This window comes from Perna viridis, chromosome 9, assembly GCF_037379345.1.
Source record: "Perna viridis isolate PV_CMFRI_1.1 ecotype Kerala chromosome 9, ASM3737934v1, whole genome shotgun sequence".
In the NCBI taxonomy this organism is placed as follows: Eukaryota; Metazoa; Mollusca; class Bivalvia; order Mytilida; family Mytilidae; genus Perna; species Perna viridis.
The window spans coordinates 4,948,502-4,973,726 of NC_142453.1; the positions used below are offsets into that span (position 1 = coordinate 4,948,502).

Here is a 25,225-nt window from a genome sequence, read left to right on the forward strand (position 1 = left end):
CCAATACAGTCTATTGTATCAATGAATGCAGTCTATTGTAGCAATGAATATTGTCTATTGTATCAATGAATACTGTCTATTGTATCAATGAATGCAGCCTATTGTATCAATGAATGCAGCCTATTGTATCAATGAATATTGTCTATTGTATCAATGAATGCAGTCTATTGTATCAATGAATACTGTCTATTGTATCAATGAATGCAGCCTATTGTATCAATGAATATTGTCTATTGTATCAATGAATGCAGTCTATTGTATGAATAAAATGTAAAAATATTGAATTTTTTTTTTTACATTTTCTTCATATTTTACTTGTATTTTGTTCTTTTTACTTTTTAAATATGGCTATTGTTCACTAACTCATTATTCTAGTTCATGTTTAATTTCAGCCACTTCACAACATATATCATTTTTATTTCAGTATTTTTTAGCCTTACTGAGAAGTTGAAATACCACATTGCAGGTTATTTTAACATGGTAAAAAATAGAACAAATTCTGCTGAAATTTCTTCACATAGGCTGATACATTGCACTTTGGCAATCAGCCGATATAAAAACTTCCAAATATATTATTAAAATTTTTTTCACCTCATAATCACCTAAATTTACACTTGTAGACAGTTAGACAGTATTTACTTTGTGTGACAATTCAAATTTATTTGAATTCCTCTCTTGAATTCAAGGGCACCGAGTCATATCAATTATTTTTTTTTTATTATAGCACCAACTGCTTGCAACATACATATAGTTGCTAATACATTGTTAATGATTTTTGCTTTAGAAGACACTCTTTTAAAAAATGTTCAGATCAAATTTTTTAACTTATCATTGACATCATTTTTCTTATGTCATTGCATTATTTCATTTTTATTTGCACCGCATTCATCATCAACTTTCTTTTTAATAATACACAAACTGAAACCAATTTTTACCTGTACAGGTTAGGAATCAGCTGATCCTCATCATGACTCATTCCTGATCTGAAATGGGTAATCCCAACATCAGTCTGTTTAGACCATCGTAGATCTGATTGTGGAATCAACACGTGGCCCATAGACAACATTCCCAGTCCTCCTAACTCCTTGGGTGTATAGAACACCACAGGAGGGAACCTGCTAGGCATTTTAGAATTCAGTCCAATTTTGATTCGAGTTTGAATCTTGTTTTCACACTTTACAAGTAAGTCCAGTAATTCCTGTGTATTGACTACAGCCTCTCTGAAGTAAGTCATCAGTCCAATTAGAGCTGTGTTCCACTTATTAACAATCTATAGAAATGAAAAGTACTTTATCATAACAAATATGTATTTATATTAATTAAATGTACATGTATAAGTTGTAGTATAAAAGCTGATATCATGTATAAAAAAAAAAACAGTTTGTAGGGAAATTGCAAAACTGCAAATTAAATTATGAGTTAGAGACTACCTATAAAACTTCAAAAATTTGAAATAGGGAAAGACTTGAAGAAAATTTCTATTTGAGATCCTTTTTGAAACCAGGCCTGACTACAACTGGAAACTAACTTTATTCTGGGATTGTGACATGAACTCACCATCTTATCTCTGAAAACAGACCGACAGACAAAATCCTTACTTTTGTAAATGTAGTAGATCCTGAGGCCATGAGAATCTGTCGGACTCTGTTATGGAATCGTGACATTGATTCATCATCCACTCTCAGGAAACACTGTGCAGTTCTTTCTTTAGTAACTTCATTCTGGAGATTCCAGATTCCATCCTTCTGTTTATTTTCCCCAGCAGCTGTTCGACACTTTGGCAAGATTCTGCACTCAAATCCTGACATGTTAAACAAGAGATTAGGATTGTCTTTACTGTAAACAGACACAAAGCTACTCTCCCATTGGATGGTGGTTACGGATCTCGGCAATCTGTTCTTGATATCCCAGAATACAGCTCGACCCCTGTAAATAGATTTATAGTTAATTACCTAAGTCATTAAATTTTAGGATTTGATGCCCGTAATAATTTGAAACATGAAACTGAAACATCCTTATGTACAGTGAAACCGGTCTAAAACAAACCTCTTTTGGACTAAAAAACTGGATCGGTTTCCAAGGATCAAAATACATTTAAATTGATATAAAGGGGCTTTAAACAGTGTCTGGTTTAGGCAGGCTTTTGGATTACTCAGGGTTCACTTTAAACATGTGTTAATATGTCATCATAGGAATATCTACCAAAAGCTGAAGGACAACTTTAGTCACTGAAAAGAAATCACTGTTTACTTGTTTTAATTTATATAGAAACTAGTACATGTACTATAAACCACATTAACAGAAAAAGATTTTCTCATTTCTAGTGAGATTGTTCTGCAAAACATAAGTTATAGTAAAAAGCTCATGATTTCCTGGTGCACAAGATATAACTCATCATACTTACAAGTTGACATCATGCTTCATCAGCCTCATACGGGAGTCTCTGGGCCAACACTTCTTATTGTTATAACCAACAATATTCTCATTGTTAGGGTCAGGGTGCTCTGTTAAGTACCTCTGTATCAAATCCCTGGCCTCATCTGCTGTGAATCTGTAAATAAAATGTTTAATTAACACAACCCTACCTGCATGTAACTTATTACTATCCAGGCTATGGAATCCTAAAATCAAGAAATTGGTTCAAATCGATGAATTACTAAAACCAAATATTTCTCTACACTTACAGTACAATAACTAGTTGCACACAAGCACATGATACTTTCCTCCCACCTTTTTTGTTCTTTAAGGTCTCATAACCTTACAACTAAAAACAATGGAAAAGGGAGGGAACATCTGTTCATTAAGATGTATTCCATTGTCAGTTATTGTATGATGTGTGGGCATATAGACAGACAGTACTGTATGATAATATGTCAATCATAGAATGAGTCATTGAAAAGGCATGCCTCTTTAAAAGCATGTTTAGCACAGAAATGTCTTCATTGATGTATCACTATACCTGAAGAATAGATGTATCTTGTCAACATATCTGGAATACAATCTGATTGGATGGCCAATTTCTGTACCAACATCCTACAAAATAACAAATATAATACAACAATTTTATCTTATAGAATTAAGAATCAACAACTGTTGGAATTCAAGGGAAGTAATAAAGTTTCCACAATCAATAGATTGACATTGACTTTCATGAAATCTTGAAGTCAGTGATAACATAAAATGTGAAATTCCCACTCCTTATCATTCAGTTCAATTGATCATATCATTAAAAACATTTTACAGAATAAATCCAGGCTATGTACTGACAAAAGAAAGAGTATGGTTGATAAAGGCTAGCACAATTAACAGTGGTCTATAGTAGTGAGACAACTGGGTTTTAATCACAAGGTCAAACAGGACAGTAAGATTGTCAGATGTTCAAGGAATCTATACTAGTAACAGCTTGTTAGAGTTTTCACTGCTTTTGCAACATGAATTTTAAACTTTTCTGTTCAACATAACTTGTGTCTTTGCAAGGCCACAACTGGCAAACCCCATAAATTTCTTTCTTTTTATTTGACCATAAAAAAACATGTCAATACCTGGAAAGTGAGGAAATCATTTGGCATCTGAGGAGGTCCCGCCATTTCACTAGCTCTGTGTAGACCTAGTACCAGTAGATCCAGGACCAGTCCATAGTACTGTACAATGAATGAAGCAAACTGTAGACCTCTGATGATTCCATAGGAGTTGGTGTGGTTCATGTCCTAAAAATAGAATCAAAATATTTGTTTACAGGTATCATATTTAACTGAATAATCATATAAGATTATAATAGAAAATGAGGCTTGATGCAAGGGAAAAATCTATAATGCATATGCTCTAATTTTGATGTACACTCATGTATAAAATTCGTGTAAGTACAACAACAAATGAAAAAACAAAAAAATCTACAAATCTGTGATACCCCCTTCCTTCTCCAAAAACCATACAAGTTGGATGGAAAAACAATGACATTATGTAATAAAGAATCTGTGAAAGTTTCATATAATTCCATTCAGGTCGACAAATGATAAAGTCCATATTTTGCAGATGGAAACCCAAAAAATCGTTCAGATGGAAAAACAAAATGGGAGGTGCATAATGGCATCATGTAATGAAGAATCTGTGAGTTTCATTAAATTCCATTCAGCAGTTTCAGAGGAGCTGTGGATCGGAATTCGGGTTGGAGGAGGGACTGACAAACAGATGGACACCATAATCTCTAAATAGCTCCTGCTTTAAAAAAGGGGGGTAAAACAAGAACTTGCTAATGTCAAGAATTTAAAGTATGTTCAATTCATCATATCAATTTATAATAAATCTACCAAAAAAAGCTTTTCTTTTAAATGAAAAGTAAATTAATGTATTTCTCCTCTCTGTTAAATTCTCCCTACCTTATAGTTAATGACAACGTTATTTTTAGCTGTCATGTAATCAGCAATGTTATGATCTACGATCAATCGCAACAGTCTGTTTAACAATGTCAAATCAATTTTTTCATACATCTTCTCAAACGAAGACTCCATCATAACGTTACATTCTCCTTCAGCTGTATCCCAGACATCTTGTAAGTTATTGATACCTACAAAACATAAAACAAAGTAATACTGATGGTTTAACTTTTAGGATACTGTAAATTATGTTATCTTTTGTGAATACTTATTTTGCTATTTGGGATATCAATGTAATGTCTCAAATATTTAATTTCGGGTCTAATTCTCTCCTGTTGATGTATTCTGCTATAAAAAGACTGCATATAAAGACTTACTCAGGCAGATTTATGGTCTGTTTCTTTCTTGCCAATTTCTCATTTCTTGGAAATAAGCAAAAAGAAATCATTTGTGAAAGTGATTTTTTTAAATAGAAGGTTAGCTGCACCTCCTCATAGCTATAAGATATCTTGTGAACAGGATTACTTTTTTTAAAAGATGTAAAAGTGCATTAAAGTAAAACAACTTTCTTTGGTGGACAGAAAATTGTAATTTTGAATGACAGGATAATATTCAATATTCAGAATATCAACAAAATTGGATATCAATGTAAATTTAAGGATTGTGTAAAATGAACATACATGTGGATATAAATATTCATGATTTTGAAAATAATTAGTGTACCATAAAAGTAAAAAGTAATTTCATAGCCATTAATTTTCTCACTTTTTTTCACTGTGGAGAAGAAAAAATCAGTGTACCATGAAATTAAAACTTTCACAGTGATACTAATTCAGCATAAAACCTACCTTGACACCATTTGTATGTCAGTAATGGTGGAGGCTCGGAATCCGCTGGTTTTATCCATGGTGGAAACAACCGTCTTTTGTCAGCCTCATACCACAAATATTGATCCAGATAAGCTTCTGTAATTTTCTCCAATGGTTCAACATCATAAACAGGAATTAGATGGCTATACAAGTCCATAAATTCAATTCCCACTTCCTTGAATGCTCTCTGTGTGAGAAGATGACGTTTAATACGTGACAGAGCCTCATGAGGATTGTCATATGCCTGTTCTATTAGTCCTAACTCTTCTCTTTGTGACTGATTCAATCGACTTTTTACACTGAAATAAAAATTTGGATATGATTTAAGTGCTTAGGCCAAGGAAAAAATATGTCTGTTAAAAGTTACATTCTTCAAAATGTAACATTAAACAGTGAATTATCAATTCTGTTGCATTTGACCTGCAATCAATTTAAAATACACGCACATAACACTTGAATTTTTTTAACATTTTTTATACTGACATTTTATTTACTTTAATGCATATCTTATTCATGAACAAAAATCCCTGAAATTAACATATATAACAGACCTGTAAGCCTCTTTCAGCCTTTCTAGGGCCAGAATCAGCAGTTTAGTGTCATGTTTATATGACAGAGGAGGGAACGGAATAGGAGAAAATCTCCTAGACTCCAGCCAATGTACAGTGGTAGTGTAAATAGCCACAGCTTCTTCAGCGGTGATGTAAGGTCCATCCTTCAAATAATTATGCTGTCTTTCCTGCTCTGCCTTCAAATACAGACGGGTCAGACGACCAAGATTTTTCTTACACACAGTCTTGTCAACCTGGAATTGGAAACACATATATGTAGCTACATTGGAAGTATACTCATATAGACTTTCATGCTAACAGATTGATAAGGAAGCTCCAAATTGACATTTTCAGATTTCTCAAGCAAATGAAATTGTTAAATTCAAGCAAAATTATGAGTCAAAACCTTTTCTATGGAATCTGAAGTCTGTATTTTCTGTAGAACACCAAATATGATGTTATAATATTAAATAGTCCTACAAAATAGAAAGTGCATAATGGACAGCAACCAAAATCCCTTATAACTTATGCCTAAATAAAGTCACAAACCTAATTTGAAATCCACTGACAGTGGAGACAAATGAGATAAAAATCTGATGGAAGGAATGACTGACAGACAGATTTCAATATACCACCCACTTGTTGAGTGGAAAGGGAGTATTAAAATTAAAAAAAAAAAGATAATTTCCGGTGGCAATTTTAATGAAATAATACGGATGGAATATCCTATATATGTGAATGCTAACAAGAATGGCTCTGAATCATTCTGTCGTAACTAATGTATGTAATTAGGAAGTGATAGATGAATGCTAACAAGAATGGCTCTGAATCATTCTGTCGTAACTAATGTATGTAATTAGAAGTGATAGAAGTTTTAACACAGACATGCAGTGGGTGCCGAAGGACGTCTCGCATATTCCAGTTGATTGAGACACAACTCATAAAAAGTACAAATTACTCCATCTCTTATAGGTAAAGCCTAAATTCATCTTACTTACAGTGGCACCTCTCCTGATTCTCTCTCTGTTATAATGAGCTGTATTAGTCCACCAGTCAGCTTTAGCTTTAACATATCTCAAGATCATATTCTCTATTGGGATTGGTAATCCTGGTACCTATAAATAGAAAATAACATTTATGACCGGTAAAAACAAATGTTTAATTAAGTTAATAATAAGAATAATGATAAAATATGAAATTTTACTACTTTTCATTTCATTGTAATTTTAGCTATATTCATTATACATGTACATTTAGGAAATTGCAGAAAAAATACACCACTGTTACATTAAGACATCATTTTTATTGGGAACGGAAAAACCATCTCCTAAAGATGCTAAAATCCAAAAACCGGATAGAAAATCCTAGAGTGAAATTACACAAATTATTGTTTCTTCCTTAACATGCTTTTAATAAGAACTATTCTTTCAGAGATGACAAAAAGCATTTATACTCCACAACTACATGTATACATATATGAAAGTCATTTTACCTTCCATGGAATATTAGCTTTCCAGCACCTCCATGCCTCACTGAGATGTTGTAGTATAGTTCTGGCTTTATTCTGTTTTATTCCTTCAGGCATCATATCCAAAATGTCATGCATCACCTAATGTAAATAACAAATTAGGTTTTAGGTCATTTACATGTAACTAACTGATACAATAATTCTACTTTTTATTCATTTACATTATTTCTTTAAAGTTGTTAGGGGTCAAATGGGAACAGAAATAAAAAATTCTTTTCATGTAAATAACAAAGGTGGTTTTTTTTTCTTCTTTTTATGAAATATGAAACATATTTAAACTACTTGTGTTTGTGTACTAGTTGGTAAAAAAAATCTCTCTATTAAAAAGACAAAAGAGTTTGAATGCATTTATATTTTTCAGTTAGGATCCAGAATCTACCTCACTTATAATAACTTACAGCAGCTCTTAACTCCAGATCAAAGTGACTTTCCACTCTCTGTTTGGTAACAGTCTTGGCCACACCCTTGGAGTGACGTCCCTCGAACTGTCTGGACAACAGATTGCCCAACCATCTCTCCAACAAGGGGGTGATTCCTCTCATGAAGAATAACCAGACCCTCCATCCAGGGGCCCAGAATCCACAACCTGGACCTTTACCTACAGCTCCCTTTAATGGAAAAATACAGTTTATAATTGATTCATGACATACTTCTGATGTATCTTCAATGTAAATACCCAAAGTCTAAAACATAAATCTAATTGTTTGTGTAGAATTCCAGTATAAAACAGTTGCAATATATACATGAGGACTTCTGACTGAGTTCAGAAAAATGACTTGTTGTGAATGTGACTGAATTTTTTTAATACTTAGAGTATTGGATCTGTAAATGAGATGTTTAAGACTTTTACATATTCTGGCATTCCAAACTAACCTACTTTTTTCAGTTAGACCTGTGCCTCCTTTTACACACCTTTAAACAAAACTTACTCTTACTGTATTAAACCTGTAGATAGATAAGATGTTTGAATCTTTACAAATTCCGGATTCTTAACTGAACTACCCTTCCTTTAATTTCACCATACATGTGCCCCATTTTACACATTCTTGTATTATAAAATACTTACTGTATTAAACCTGTAGTAGATAAGATGTTTGAGATCTTTACACATTCTGATCTGTCTCATCAGTTTGTATTTATATCTATACATTCCAGTCAACTGTCCAACGTGGGCAAAGATGTACTGGATACCATCAGCAAGCTACAATAACCAATTATCATCATTAAAGGACTATCACAAAAGAATGTTTGATTTGTCCTTCAAAATTTTATGGATCCATTATCAGTTGATAAAAAGTAATATTCAGAAAGCAACACCTTTAATTCTGGTCAAAATGCAAATACATAAAATTTCATACCTTAAGAAAATCACATAATATCATAAATTTGTCAGATCCAGTTATGAATTAGATTTACAGTGATAGGAATCAAGGTAGAGCTTGTGTTATAAAATAAGTCATATGTATAGTGCACACTTCTGCAAAACAAATCTTCACTTATGACTTTAGATCTACTCCATCAAAAGTATTTTAGACATTTTATGTCATGTATTTTTATTTCTTTCACTATGACATCGACTGGATGTTGAAAGTTGACAAACTTGTTCATGTGGTCAAACAAGTTAACAATATCTGTCCATTTAAGTACTCAATATGCTTGGATATAAGAAAGAGTCATCAAGGGAACCAAGATTCTAGTGGTAATCAAAAGAATGTAATGCAGGGACAAAGACCAGACACGGAAAACAGACAAACACAACAAAGAACATGAAGAAACTAAAATCATACATACAAAGTAACAAAAGTACATGAGCAACTCGGACTCCACTAAAAACTGGGAGCTAGGACTAGGTGCACCGGTAGGGTAAGTATCCTCTGCTTTTCTATAAACACCTGCTGAGTTGCTCATAAGAAGTCAAGTATAAATGTTCATAACATATATATATATATATATATCTATCTATCTATCTATCTATCTATCTATCTATCTATCTATCTATCTATCTATCTATATATATATATATACACACACACACATACATACATACATGTATTTTGATTAATATGATTTCTACTAACCTGAAAGGCATCAACATTTCCTAGTCTGTACTGCACATGACTGTCAACCACCAACTTTGACAACCTCAAGATCTCACGACACAAATGGAAAGCATTACCAAACCTAGACTTCTTTCTTTCCTGGTAGATATAAATCAATCATAAACATAACAGAGTTTAGACAAATGATTGCAATTACAATGGTTCTAAATACATTTTTTTCTGAAGATGCTAAATTGTTCTGATTAAAATATATACTTTCCTGAAGAGACTATGAATAATTTTTTTTTTCAAAATTTGTTCTTTGCAAAATATTTTCCTTTCAAGGAGGTAGACCTAGGGTAAGGGACACAACTCTTGCAAGTCATTGGAACGTTTGTATTCAACATTTAACATCAATTTCTTGTAAGAATCAAAGTAACTTGGACTGACTTCATTCTGTTTCAAAGGAAAGCTTGAAAGGCTTTGGTGAAATTTAATATGATACAAACATATCACAGATTTCAAGACTTATTTCCTTTACTCTAGGTCTACCTCCTTCAGTTTTACTTTGCATTTGGTGAACAATAGCTTCAATTATCATGTATCGTAAAACTTAATTCATCACCCTCACTTTACATAATGTAAAATGTTTAACCATACCTTTGTGGTAAGTGTCTTCACAGGTTTCAAGTTGAAGTTGTAATCCAAGTGGAGATAATTCAGATTCTTTCTGTGAATCAACAAGTTCAACATGTTGTATCCTTGACGACACACCTGTAGACCGACTTCAACCCAATCTAGCTGGGTCATCTGGAAAAACTTTGTGGCCTTGAATGACCTGAATAGGTATCTGTAAAACAAATTAGGAATGATTGAATACATGTATGTCTATTTATTTGGACAATGGATTAATTAATAGTTCCATTTCATGTAAGTTAAAAACTTAGTGGAAAACAGCAACAACCAATTTAAAATAGAGGCCCGCCTCATTTGTTAGTAGTGAATTTTTTTTAATAAAACAAATGCATCTGTAAGACACTAATGACGCCCCCCTGCTTGCTAAATTTGCCAAATAAGAACATGTTTATTTTTGTATGAAGACATGGTCTGCAGATTCAGAAATCCTTCCAAGACCTGTGATACTCATGGTCCAAAGTCCAACTATTACCCAGTTCCTTAATATTTCATGAAAATCAAGATTCTTTGACCTTGCACACTATCATGCAAAAAATATTTTAAATATAGTTCAAAAACTACAAGAGCAGATAGCCATACAAGCCATATAGCCCTATTTCTGAGTAAAATAACTAAGTGTAACTATCACCAATTTCAGTAATATTTCATGAAAATCAAAATCCTTTGGCCCTGCACACCTTCATCATGTGTAGAAATTTCATGCAAAATGTTTTAGATGTAGTTAAAAAACTGTACGAAGAAATAGCCAAACAAGCCATGATCTATATATTTCTGAGTAAAATTACTAAGTGAAACTATCACCAATTTCCGTAACATTTCATGAAAATAAAAGTCCTTCAGCCATCATGTATAGAAATATCCTGTAAAATATTATAGATGTAGTTCAAAAACTGTACGAGAAGATAGCCGGACAAGCCATGATACATAGTAAAATGACTAAGTGTAACTATCACCAATTTCCGTAATATTTCACGAAAATCAAAATCCTTTGGCCCTGCACACCTTCATCATAAGTAGAAATATCCTTTAAAATATTTTAGATGTAGTTCAAAAACTGTACGACAAGATAGCCATACAAGCCATCATCCATATATTTCTGAGTAAATTAATTAAGTGTAACTATCACCAATTTCCGTAATATTTCATGAAAATCAATATTATATTTATTTAATTCTATGAATCCTGTTTTTCTTTTGTAAACAATACCTTTTCTTCTGAGCCTTTGGTGGTCTGTGTTTTAGAGCATTCAGTACATAGTACTTTAACAGCTTCTGGTATGACACTCGAACTTTGACTGGCATGTTGGCTGGGCAATGTTCTCTGTACCTGTAACATGCAATTAGTCAACTGAATCCCATATGAAATTCTACTTTTCCATTGATAACTTTTAAAACATAATCGATTATAGACATAACAGAAGATTTTTAGGTCATATACCATAGACTTTTCCTCATTACTCTTTTTAAGACCATGCAACACATAATGAGGTTACTACAGAACCATATTTTTTCAATGCTACAATCTAAAACAGTTTAGGAAAATAACAAAATGCAATGTTTTTTGTCACAGATATTGACCTAACAAAAGAGCAGCCTTCTATAAACATACCAAGTTTTAACCAGGGGAATATCTATGGCTCTTCTACATCTGCCTGACCTCATGTCAAATGGGCGTGGAGCCCACAGAAGGGCAATGCCATTAGCTGTATGATCTGTGTATAGGGGTGTCTCTTTCATGAATGGCTGAACAAACTCTGGCAGCTCAAATTCTTCATCATCGTCTGGTAAAATCTCTACTGCCTACAAAACATCAATACAGTGGGTTTTAATCACATACCAGTTGGTTTGTACACTTTGTGATTTTTTTACAATTACATACTGTTTAATGTGAGTTCTACTTTGTGTTGAAGGCTAAAAAGAAAACTGTAGTTGCTCGTATTTGAATATGGATATTGGTAGTTGTCTTCCAATTTGTGTCCCATCATCACTTCACTACGGTCTGTTAAGTTTGTTATAGGGCTGTTAAAGAGGAGAAAGATCAGTCAATCACCAGTTTTCATGTGTTAAAACTTACATGAAAAATAACTTGATTATAAACACACAATAATGTTCCTGTACTTTCATATTCCTAATTAAATGTTACTTGTAAAACTGAAAGATAGTTAACATTTCATTCTATTGCACCTTAGAAGAAAAAGTTCGGACATTAAGATTGTATTAGGACTATCATGCGTTTACTTCTTAATATCAGTAAGGGTAAATGGAATCTTAAAAGGTAGACCTGAAGTAAGGAACATAACTCTTCAAATCAGTGATATGTTTGTATCATATTCAATTTCACCAAAACTTATCAAGCTTTCATTTGAAACAGAATGAACTTTGATGCTTACATGAAATTGACGTAAAATGCTGAATACAAATGTTTCGATGATTTGTAAGAGTTGTGTCCCTTACCCTACATCTATCTCCTGAAGGAAAAAAGGGTATCAAGATCATGATATTGTGACAATTTTATATGAACTGACCCTTTAAAGTTCCACAATAGAACAAAACATGAAAGATAAGCATTCCACCTACCTTAGATGAGTGTCTGTGAGAAATTGGGTTGATCAGAGGATCAAAATAGAAGGCAGGGAGATCAGGATCCTCAGTTTTGATGTAAACAACATTTGGTGTGTGGTACCTACAAAGGAAAAAAAAGCAATTAAAAAACAAGGCCTTATAAAACTAGTCAAACCCCACCGCAAGTTTCATGCCCCTGTCCACAGTCAAGAGATGTGGGTCATTAATATGTCTTTTTATCGCTCAATTCTTTTTTAGTATGATAATGACAAAGTATCATTATTCTGTTACCAGAGTATTTTTACTGTGAGTTTTTTACAATTGTTGTCAGAGCTTGTTATATAAAAAGTGTATTTACACTTGTTGGAGACCTCATTGTGACATCTGAAGGTATTCACTGTTCGGAGTTTAGGTAATACACTACTGTATTTATTGCATTTCACTAAATCATTATTTTCCCACTGGTGGAGACTTACCATGACAGCTGAACCTTGAAAGGCATACTGTTATACAAGTAAGGAAAGGCAATTCTATACTCTGTTCTGATTGGCTGACGGATGATGATCTTGTTGATATCATTAAATTCGTTCCAGTCTTCATCCCTGTAAATTGCAAACATTACTTTTACTCAATTTTATATAAGTAACTGAAAATATGCTAAAAAAGTCTTCTTAGGTTTAATAATATTACACTCAGAAAATGTTTTTAGCTAGGTTTTGTAAATTTCCTGTCAAGAATAGTATATTATCAATATGTTAAAGAAAATCTTGTTCTGATACACCCCATAGGCCATTCAAAGTCAATTTCTTGGTTCTTTGACTACTTATATAAAAAAAAATTCATTGTAAGAAGACACTACTTTTGACCTTTTACTCCTGCAAAAAAGTAATGAGGGTGTCTTTTTCATGGTTCTTAGCTAGAAAAAAAAGATGAGGGAGATACATTTATATCTTATTGAAAAGGAGTGAAAAAAAACATCCTCATAAAAGGTCTGAGAACCAAAAATTACTATTGAATGGCCTGTATGTTTCATCATCTATTATAACATACTGAAGCTCTTTGTCCTTGACAAGTGGTTCAAACTTTGGTCCACCAGGTATGGCCATGTTAAGAGCCTTGGCTGTAAAGAATGACTTCAGATCAAACAAGTAGAAGTAATTATCATCGACCAGATCTGTAATCAGCTGATTGGCCATTCTATACAAGACAGACATGATGGGTAGTGACAAATTCCACTTCCTGTATGTTGTGCCATTTACAAATCTGTAGAACAATAGATATATCTAGATTACCACGTCAAGATAAAATATAACAAAGGTATGTATTCTGTTTTCTTATTTCTACTGTACAATATAAGTGTACATATTTGTAAGAATCAGGCAGTGGGTGAAACATGGTATGAAAAAACCCATCATTTTTGGAAGTATAATTTGACTATTTGCACCAACAGAATCAAGGAAAAAAGACAATATTTTCCATACCATGTTGGTGCAGGGAGTTATAAATTCATTGAAAATGCACTGAAAATGAACATTTCAACGGCAGATAACTCTGTCAAAAACTTCATTTTTCTAACATACTATTGAACAATTTCTGATCAAAACCAGTGATGCCGAGATCAAATAATGGCCTTTTCAAATAGAGAAGTATCCTTGAGTGATATTACATTGTCATATCAGTGGGGTTTTGACATGCATATTTCTGATTTTTCCCATTTTGCCTGATTCTTACAAACATTTACACTTAAAATCTGTTGTGAAATAATGTTTTATACACAAGTATGACTGAATTCTGTAAAGGTTCTTGTCATTTAGAGCTAGAAAAGAGAATACTTAACTTCTTAAATAATAAATGTGAAACTTAACAAAAATGTCACTGAACTTTATCATTGAAAATATAGTGTAGTTAAACAAAACGTCCTTTTATCTGAAACACATTTGATACATGTCAATTTTCAGATATGCAAATTCTTACTTAAAATATCTTACGACAAATAACAGTCAAAGCCAAATGTGTTTGACCAAAGGAAACATCTGACAAAATTTCATTCTGTTCAGCAGAAATTTCTTGTTGAATATAAAAAGAAAAAATGCCATGAAGTAAGACAAAATATATCTATTTTGCAAAGTCTTTAATAAGAGCGTATTTGAAATGTTGGGTATTCTATAGTTGACCTTGTGAATTTTAAGAGTATCTTTCTACGACATCAGGACTTACTTAGTATCCACCAGAGGGTTATGATCATAAAACCAGCCGTAAACAGCTTTGTCTTCTTCAATGTCTAAGTCCATCTGTATTGGTTCTAAGGGTTCAACATCTAGGATGTTGTCGGCATAATCAAGAGGGGGCTCTTCATCATCAAAGGGAGGGAATCTCATTCTTTTGAAGTGACGACGATCTCTCTTCTCTCTTCTCATCATGATCCACATGGTTCTATAAAACAGGAGAAAATTCTCAATTCCTGACAATGTATGAAAATCTTATAGTTTCATGTATTTAGAGAAGCAGAGGATGTTTTCCTTACTGTTTACACTTAATAAACCAGTAATGATTTTACAATGGCAACAGAATATTGGAAATTGATGAAGTATGCAGTAAACATATATAACTTATAAAAGAATCTTAGTAATGGTAAAACCTGAAGAAAACGAAAGAATTTCCATTTCAAATCCAAAAAGACATCAATTCATTTCCAGTTACATGTATATTATATGAACTTCTGTTTCATTATCACATCATACTTTCACAATAAACATGTACCTGTAGATACTTGAGATTACCATGCCTAACCTTAACAAGTCTCAGTTTGTTTGATCTATACATCAGTTTCATTTACATATGTTCTTGTTTCCTGCAATTCTTCTATGATTTTTATCTCCTGTATTTTCTATCATCCCTAAAAAATCAATATTTAAATAATTTTACTATTAAAAGATGATCTTACCCCCACTGTGCCAAGTATACTGGTTCTATCACCCATGGAATCTCATTGATAAATGTAATAGCACCTGTAAGATGGTAGAGTACTTTGACGTCACGAATCTGTTCCCAAGGCATGGGCATATTCTCTAGAAGTTTCAGCACTGCATGGGGCATATACTTCAATGCTCTGAAAATAAAATCATTAGGTTAAAGACATGTAAGCATGAAAAATACATTTTTATGAAGTCTAGTAGGACATTCCACTTGCCGGTACTTACATTCACACAGATTGATCAGATAAAACATATTAAATTGATATAAAAGAAAAATTTTTACATTTGCTAAATGCATAACTTTTTTTTTTCAAAACTCAGAAAGACAAAATTATCACAAACAAGTTCAAAATAAGCCAAAGAAAAAAAATCTCAGATCTTGACAGATCCCTACCCAAGATAGACTCTCTTGTCATGTCTGAATTTTCTGTTTGTCATATCACCGTGATCTCGGATGATCTTCCTGACATGCTCAGGTGGCATTTCTTCCTTCTGCGCATCAATAAAACCAAACTTTCTCTTCTCACTATAACGTTTCGACTGCAGCTGCTGCCACTTTCTTGCTGAAATAGAATACATATTGAAGAAATGGATACGTCATATGCTCAGGAAAAAAGGAACCTTTCTACTGCCAAAACTTTCATGAAAAACTAAAACAAATTCAGCAATTATGTTTAACACATTGCAGTGTTAATATTACTTTTTCGTGCATATTACATAAAGAAAAAAAGAAACTTGTGTTTCTGCTAACATGCTCTAAACAACTGGGGTCAGTAGTTAACTTTTGCTGACCGATTGTTTTAGAGATTAATTCAATCTTAAAAGATGCATGCAAAAATTCCACAAAAAATTAGGGTAGGTAGAGTGGAAACACAGTTAATTTTTTAAGCCTTACGCCAACCTTAAAAATATTTCAGTTTGCACTAACCCGACCCTGATTTTCATCAATGGGTAGGTAGGTAGGCTTTTTTTTTTAATGATTGACCAGGCACTGATATAAAACCAGAGCCTATTGGAGCTTACTTATATTCCTTCATAATGTTGAAGATCTACATGTACTAAGATTTGCTTTTATATTTGTTAAATTTTCCCCATATCCACTCCTTAATTTTATGTACCATGAACCATCAGAATACATGTATCATTGATGTCTCACATTTCTTTGTACATGTATTTGAAGCACAAGAAAAGTTAAAAAGATGTCAGCAGATGCTTTCAGTATTTCTTTGAGAATGAAGATCTTTGTTGATACAAAAAGATAAAAAAAGTGTCCTGGAAATTGATATTTAAGAAAAGAAAAATACTTTTTTCTTTGACTACATGGAATGATTACTAGACTTTGCATTTTGTTAATGAAATCAAAAACTTTGAACTGTTTTATATGAACTGACTAAAATAACATGAATGTTACAAGAACACTCAGTTTTCTTAAGTCTGATCTCATCAGGCCCTGTTACATCATCAAAAACATCATTCCATGTTACACTGGTGGGAAAACTATAAAGTCTGTTTTGAATCAACCATTTGATTTTGTTGTTTTCGGTATATTTATCGTAGGTTACACTGGCAAGTACCAAGGACTTTGGAAATACCAAAAAAATAACACATGGAACAAAGTTGGACGGGAGATGTAAAAAATCTGGAAAAACTTCTCAATTTTTACTCAAAAATAAAACTTTTAAGACAACCCATTTTTTTGGGTAGGTTGTGTTAGTGCAAACAAATATATTTTTAATTGTGGCCTTATATCAGTGATTGGGATTAAAAATTTTGAGATTTGCAGTTTCAATGGTATTTCAGAATGTCCATATTAATACCTTTTTCCTGAAGTCTTTCTTCTGACATGTAGTCAGGTTGTTTCTGTGCTGTTGTCCCTGGTTGAGGTGGTGGTTGTTGTTGTTGTTGTTGCTGTTGTTGTTGAATGGGGACTTGTTGCATCATTGGTTGAGACATCAATGGAACTTGTTGTATTATAAACGGTTGCCCCCCTGGGCCTATCATATATGGGAATGCCATGTTGCCGCTTTTTAAAAGCACCTATGAAATTAAATATAGGTCATGTTTCAACCTTACATGTAATTGCAAACACTTCAACTATAAGACATATTAGGTTGAGACTACATAAAACCAATGAATAATGTATTTTTTAACTCCACCTACTGATCATACTTCTTATTCAAATCTGGAAAAATTACATGTAATATAATTTACATGTTCACTATGATCAGAAATCATTGGAATTTATACCAGTCACAACATTATAACAAAAGTTAAACATATACTACTTTGAATTCTGAACAACTAAGATAGGGAGGTCGGTAGTGCGTTTATCGATATTCTTGCGAGAGCAAAATTCTCAATTTTGAGTCAACTTTAACACGTTAGAAAATGGTTAAAAATCCATTGCATGACAATAAAAAATATATGTAATTGAAGATGAGACATTTCTCTTTCTAAATATACAACTTTCATTGTTATTGGAGTTGATGGTCATTTGGTACAAACGTTTGAAGTGACGATACTTTGAGAAAAATGGCCGCCTGAAAAACTATGTGTCAAAGATCATACCTATTTCAAAATTCATTCCGCAAGCTATTACTGGACCGATTTTCTTCATTTATGGCTTAAATTTTTGGAAATATCTTCAATTTTGATAATCCGGTTGTCAGGCTAATTTTTTGGTTACAAAACATATTTTTTACGTCATTTTAAGGAAAAACATGTTGAAAAAAAATAGTTTTTGCGTACCCGGAATGCACTGACAGTCGGATTCCGAAAATTTAATCCTTTCTGCGTCCATCCGTAACCCTGGTTTCAGAAGAAAAACAATAATAGCTTGCGGAATCGATTGGATATTAGGGTGGTCAGGGCGTGGTTTTCACAAAAATTAAAGCGGGACCGGTTATCGTTCTTGCTAACCGGATGTTACTGATCCGCCATAGCTTCTGTCAAGATTTTCGAACACTCGTGGATAAATGCCTTTTACCGACCGTTTTCTGGACGGATTTTTGACTGGTGGTGCAGACAACGATGGACCTAGGCCATGGAGGCCAATCACTTACGGTAAGTACCTAAATTATGGCTAATATAAGCCTAATCGCCCTGTTTCCGTAAGGTCAAATTCTAGAATGACCTTTTATCATCTGCAAGCTTAAAAACTATATTCACCTTCTTGGAAGGTCTGATTTTCGTTTGATTCTGCATGAGCTGATTTAAAAAGATTACTCTCATTTAGCATTAGTTGGAATATGTTTCCATAACATTTTTATTAAACGATGAATATGTAATGAGGTAAATTCTCCCAACGTTTGATTGCAATCCATTCAAAATCTTTCGGACTTTATCGACTTTCCTATATTATCGGAAGTCTCTGTATTTTACCTTGATTTTTTTCTATTGGTTGGGAGAATTTGCACATATTGCATTTAATTTCCTTGACAATTCAATTTTAATTTATATGTAGTGCCCAATTTATATGAAACTCACATGTTTAAGCATAAACCTTCTTTATATTTATTTTAACTGTTTTATTTATTCAAAATTATCATATGTAGAAAAAAAATCAACCTTAAATTGCTTCTTCAAATGATACACAACTTTTTTTTCTGGTTTTCATTTTATCAGTTAATATATATCAATTATGATTTTTATTAGAACAATTATCATGTAGCCCTGCTTGTACTTTACTTGATAAATAGAAGTTATTTGATGAGATTTATATATGTGGCAATTGCATATTTTACATATGACCTGCATCTTCTTAAGTTTACTTTATATATTCATGTACAATTTTTAACAGCTAACTTACATATTCATTTTTTAGAGGATTGTAGATGCTCTACTTATTTAATATTCATATACATGTACAATTGCTTGGAAAAGGTTTAAAATCCTAGTAATATACATTATTTATCATTTAATTGTAATTAATTTATGGTTTAATATTTTTTGGCCTTTTTAGGATCACATTGATTGACTCATAATACCAATCTTTTGTTGTATGTATATGAAACATACTTGTACTATGTTTTTTCTTCTAATTATTGATTTATTTCAGAAGAAAGTATTAGTAAACAGGCTGCCTAAATATTTATTTTATTTTGTCATATAAAAAGTAAACACTGATGTAAATTTTATTATGATTTAGTTTTATTTTCTGTTTGTTTTTCATCATTTTAGTTTCATTTTGTTGAGTTCTGGAGATGTTTTGAATTCATGGTAAGTTAGTTTTTATACTTTGATTTAGTTTAGTAGCTTTATTTATTTTAATAATAAAACTTTTGAGTCTTTTAATTATGGTAACAAATAAGCATTTACATTTGAATCATATATTACTTACAAGAACTGTCGATTAGTTTTGTGTTTAGACTCTGCTTTAAAACTGCCTCACAGTACATATTCATTGAATTCCACTACTTGTTTATTTCAGATGGCCTGAGCAGCATAGTGGGCTATGCTATGAGACGAATATGGGCCGAGTCTGAGGTAGGACCATGTGGGGTACAGTAAGTAGGGTAGTTCCAGACACACCTGAACCCGATAACCTGATTGGTAAGAGAGTTCAACACTTGATAGAAGAACCAGACGGATCACGCAGCGAAATTATTCATATTAAGTTTTTTAACATAACATTAATATAACCGTATAAAACAATCTTCTTGTTTTGAAATGAAGATAATTATTCTGGAAAAGGAAGTTTGGTGTTTTTAACTCCTTGCCACATCTTTTGTCAACCGCTTTGTGAGCAACCAATATCAAATAAAGTTTTACATTTTTTCAGATTGTTAGCAAACCAGATTATGATTTAATAGAAAGTAAACTAACTGTAAGTAAATTGATAAGGTAAATGATGTTAATAGGTGTAATGTCCTTATGTACATAATCTCTTTTGTAGATTTGGCAGACATAGTAGATCCTGGTGAAGAAACCCTTCTGGCCTGAAATGGAAACTTCGAAAAGTTCATTAAACTTAATCAAATGATGATATTTTGTTTATTATCATTTAATGTACATAATAGTACACATGAGGAAACAGCTAGGGCTTCAAAGTTCCATAGTGAAAGGATGCGCATTGGTTCAAGTCAATGTATTCATAAAAATTTTCTCAATTTCTTGGGAAAACAGCATTTGTTTTTGAAATTTTATTCAATTTTAACATAATAATGAGATTATTATTATGTTAAAAGACCCTATTTAAACAAGAAAACATTACAAGACTACATTAGGAATCTTAGAATTGACCAGACCTTGATATAATATTATTTTGCCACTTTTTGCGGCAAAAATGTATGTTTATTTTGATTATCGTCTGGCTTCATTTAAGGTATAGGCCTAACAAATTTTCATCCACATTAAACATTTTATAGCAAAATAAGATGAAAGTATCTTCATGTGATAGCTTAGATTCTAAGCTTTAAAATGGTACCACATAAGTATATGGTAGGTTGATATTTTGATCAATATAAGCATAAATATGCTGGTTTTTTTTTAAATCTGAAATTTTCAAAAATGTTCGATTTACCCCCATTTTTCAACATTTGCTTGTTGGTTTTTAAATATAATTCAATTATTTCTAGATAAAAATGTGTTTTTACATATTTAATCACAATAACAATAACTGTCATGTGCTAAAAACTGCTTTTAAATTCAAAATGTCTTTTTTTGTCTGACCTTTCGCCATTTTTTCCACTGAAAATAGCTCTAAAATTTACCCTAAAATGTAAATTTTCGACCTCAAAAATTTTTTTTGAGCTAAAAAACATGATTTTTCAAGTCAAGCAACTTTATTGCCACACAAAACAAGTGACAGAAAAAATTAATTATTTTTTTTGAATTCTTAGTAAGCAAAAATGTATTTTTTTGTTGAAAAAACACATTTAAAAAAAAGGGGGTCTGCCGCAGTGTTTCTGATTCCAATGAAAAACAAATCAGAGGTTTTGACATAATATTTGTTTATTTATTTCTGTTTAATGGATTACTCTTGAAAGAACAGCAAAGTATCAGATTTCTACTACCTTCCAATTTCCAAATATGAATATCCAAAAATGGCATTTTAATTCACGATGCTGTTGACACATAGCAAAAAAAAACTAAGTCCAAAGTGTTTTTTTGCCAATTTTAAAAAAGTGTAATTTTCTTTGTATCTAAGATACAAGTTTCCTGAATGGCTTAAATCAAAGTATGAAATGGCTTTATTTAAATGATTAAGACACAATGTATGAATTTCTTTACCTGTTTGACTTATGTGGGCCACCGAAGTGCCCAAAATGTGACATTTTTGCCTTCGCAAGAAAAATGACCAAAATTTTGAACTTTAAATTGTAATAACTTTTGAACCCCTTGACCGATTTTAAAAATTTTTGCACCAGTAAGTTACATTTCTTGGGCTCTTTCAAACTAATATAAACTTGTACATTTTCTATATACTTCATATTTTGACTGACCTCCCTAACTAAGATAGACCCTGAGTACATTAGCGGCCATACTCAAATTTTAACCATGTCGATGACAAATATACATTTCTTTCTAGTCAAACATATTTGAAAATACATTCTTCATATGTAGATATCGCTGTTAAAACAAAATCGACGTATCGGATCTCGTCATCCCTATTTGAAAGATTCCAGAAACGAAACTCAATGCATCCTACTCTAACGATTAATAACAGCTTACGCAACAACGCACATCTATCATCCAGAAATTAGTGGATTTGTTATTTTAAAAGCTAACTGTGCTAAGAAAGGGTTTAAATGGTATTAATGAGAAAAAATTGTACCTGCGTGCTTTTGTGTCGGCAAATATGGCGGAAACGTACACAACGCGTGAATTGAATAAGATGGATGTAAAGTCTAGAAAAGTTCCGATAATACTTTATTATTTAACACTTTATGTACTTCCTTTTCGAGCCCAAGCCTTTTTAAACCGTGTGAAAGAGAGGAGTTAAAAATTCCTAATCCAAATTCATATTTATCTCTAAAATGTGAAATATATGTCTAATTATAAATACAGATGCACATAAACATCATAAATTTAATTTGTTCATTTATCATTTTGTAATTGCTTCTAATACAAGCATTTTTATATTTTAACCTGATGTGAATTGCATTTTATTCTATTTAATGTATGATGGGATTAAGTGAATACATGTACATATATATGTACACAGATAAACTAATGATGGTGGATATGACATAGTGATGAGCACCAACAAAGACTGTACAGAGCAACAGTACCCTAACACACTTGTTATAGGCTGTTAAAAAACTGTGGTTCCTCTTTGAAGCCAATGAAGGGGGTTTTGATCCAGAAGCAAGGTAAGTAAGGTAAGTAGTCTATCAAAAAGGCTGAACCAGGATTAAGAGTAAGACCATTACCATGGTTAAAACCCACTTGATTTAAAGGGCAGTCAAATGTAATCTAATATGAGATCACCTTGAATGTTTTGAAAGAATATCAAAGGAGTTTGTTGATGACAAAAACTGTCAAAGGGGTCTCCTGTGACTGCTCATTAGCAAAAGTTGGAGACATTTAAGTGCTTGAATCCCTTTTTTTTTTATTGGGAGAGACATAATATATCAGAACCTTATAATTGCTGTTTTATCTTGTTGGACTTCTCTACCATATAACTCCTTTTGGTGACATTAAATTCTGCAACCCTGATAATGATTGATTCTTTATATAATTATGTAAATGTGGGCCTTTGGTCATTCAATATTCTACACCAAGATGATGCATCATCCACATATATGATACAAGATGTATTTCAGTCAGAACTACTTTTTACTAAGTAACGATTATTAAAGTATGGGATCTTTTCAATTGCTGTGGAACATGATGTTAGTCGAGAGTCATTTTTCATTACAAGATTCTTTTTTGAGTATAAACCAATATGATATTTCACATTTTTGCATTTAAAAAAAATTGATTGTGAATGTTAAATTTAGATAAATTCACATTTGTAATAACACACATCTTGGAGTGGTACAAATATATGTAATTAATTGTCCTGATGTGATACAAGTAATTGCACCTACAAATGTATCTTAAATTTCAAAATTGTACAGAATAAGCATCAAAAGTATGTAATTCATTTAATCTTTTAATAATAAAACATGATTTTGACATTTTCATCTTATATTATTTTTTTAAAAAAAAGAGAGAGAGTTATCTCCCTTCTTAATGGTCCCATAAATTAATATGTTTTTTCTTTGTTTCTGTTTTTTTATGCGTAAAATGCTGTTTATCATTTTGTTTTTATGTTGTTTTTATTTTGGTACTTGCTGAAATTTTGTTTTTTGTTTTTTTTTTAAATATTTGTTTATACCTTTCTAAATATGTTTAAAGAGTAATCAAGGGAGCCAAGGTTATAGCAGTAATCAAAAGAATGTGATGCAGGGAAAAGACCAGACTTGGAAAACAGACATATGCTGGATATGAGTGATATTTGCAATACTAATTTAACTGTCAATTTTTTTGGGGAAAAGAAAGACAGATTGTCAGGATGAATATGAAGCTTTATATAAGAGTAAGAAGAATAATCAGTAATATGATAAAAGGCTTTGCCTATGAGGGATGGAGCTCTTTGTACTAAAATTGGTTATGGGTGATGTCTCAAATAATCCAGATGATAGCCTATCTTGTTACACAAAAGAAAGTGATTTCCTAGTGTAACAGAGTACTTCTGATTGTGGTACAATCTCCTTTGATAATTTCATGTGTTTATTTCTCATATAATGTGACAGAATGGAGAATAAACAGTTGTTTTCACTTCAAACCATCATATGTAAAGCTATTATGCTTTATGGTTTAATAAATTGTTGATTATTATATATTTCTATTTAAAGCCATAAATATACAACAGTTGGATCATTACAAGCCAATCCTTGACCCATATCAGTCCTTGACTACATCTTTGGCATGATATGGGAGTCTTACAATGATACCAAGGATGGAGATGCCAAGTAATAGCCTATAATTATTCACATGAGAATGTGGTGTGAATGACCACCTTGAATTCTTGGAAAAGTTGTCAATTTAAAGAGCCTCAATGGCTCACCTGGAAATATCAGAAATCTAGTGGCCATTTCATTTTATCAAGCAGATCACAAAGGGCAATAACTCTAATATTGAGTTACCTATAGGGTCTGTAAGTCTTGTTCTAGTTTCATTTTCCTTACCGGAATTTCTGATGTAGAATGTATTGAAATCAGAAGACCGGTCTGCAATTTGTTGTTTACTTCCAGGATCTTAAAACGCTGCAAATGCAAAATCTTCAATCTAATCTATTTATGCCTTTTCTTAACACTTTTATCCTGTGGAAATAGATATTTGTCATTTTTATAGGTATTTTTACGCGAAAATATTTTCGGTATTGAATCCAATGCTCTAAAAATTACAAATCTCTATGCATTTGAATGGTAGACTAGGACCAATTTCCGTGAAACCAGTCACATGATGAGACTTACAAACCCTACATCTTCAACCAAAATGGGAGATTTTTGGTTAGCCTTAACATAAGGATCATTTCATTGGTTGAAAATTTATTTCTATCTATTATGGTTTTCAAAGTTTTACTAAAACCTTAAAAAAAGTAACATGTTTACTCCTTCAAGGTGAATACTAAATTTTGAAGGA

At 32.1% G+C, this 25,225-nt stretch overlaps 1 protein-coding gene and 1 long non-coding RNA gene across 3 annotated transcripts in view; one reads left to right on the top strand and one right to left on the bottom strand.

Moving 5' to 3' along the window:
• LOC148606410 (pre-mRNA-processing-splicing factor 8) overlaps nt 1–22,439 on the bottom strand; it is a 34,763-nt gene extending 12,324 nt beyond the window's left edge. The window contains exons 1-24 of the mRNA XM_088546220.1: nt 22,368–22,439; nt 17,410–17,629; nt 15,987–16,155; nt 15,562–15,726; nt 14,835–15,050; nt 13,668–13,880; nt 13,094–13,219; nt 12,633–12,738; nt 11,665–11,855; nt 11,263–11,382; nt 10,021–10,210; nt 9,400–9,519; nt 8,388–8,522; nt 7,720–7,929; nt 7,286–7,402; nt 6,792–6,908; nt 5,794–6,047; nt 5,222–5,541; nt 4,377–4,564; nt 3,543–3,707; nt 2,960–3,033; nt 2,405–2,551; nt 1,599–1,926; nt 936–1,270 (exon numbers count right to left, since the gene is read on the bottom strand). Coding sequence (XP_088402346.1) covers nt 936–1,270; nt 1,599–1,926; nt 2,405–2,551; nt 2,960–3,033; nt 3,543–3,707; nt 4,377–4,564; nt 5,222–5,541; nt 5,794–6,047; nt 6,792–6,908; nt 7,286–7,402; nt 7,720–7,929; nt 8,388–8,522; nt 9,400–9,519; nt 10,021–10,210; nt 11,263–11,382; nt 11,665–11,855; nt 12,633–12,738; nt 13,094–13,219; nt 13,668–13,880; nt 14,835–15,050; nt 15,562–15,726; nt 15,987–16,155; nt 17,410–17,608 — 4,205 coding nt within the window. The 5' untranslated portion in view covers nt 17,609–17,629; nt 22,368–22,439. The remainder of the gene's footprint in view (nt 1–935; nt 1,271–1,598; nt 1,927–2,404; nt 2,552–2,959; nt 3,034–3,542; nt 3,708–4,376; nt 4,565–5,221; nt 5,542–5,793; nt 6,048–6,791; nt 6,909–7,285; nt 7,403–7,719; nt 7,930–8,387; nt 8,523–9,399; nt 9,520–10,020; nt 10,211–11,262; nt 11,383–11,664; nt 11,856–12,632; nt 12,739–13,093; nt 13,220–13,667; nt 13,881–14,834; nt 15,051–15,561; nt 15,727–15,986; nt 16,156–17,409; nt 17,630–22,367) is intronic.
• Nucleotides 18,419–20,240, top strand: LOC148606411 (uncharacterized). Of its 2 annotated transcripts, none has more exons than XR_015915367.1 (2): nt 18,419–18,655; nt 20,022–20,240. It is a non-coding gene; the product is annotated as an uncharacterized LOC148606411 (long non-coding RNA). The 2 variants fall into 2 exon arrangements; XR_015915368.1 differs by lacking the exon at nt 18,419–18,655 and adding an exon at nt 19,675–19,810 and having other exon boundaries at nt 20,022–20,159.
• Nucleotides 22,440–25,225: the final 2,786 nt, after the last annotated feature.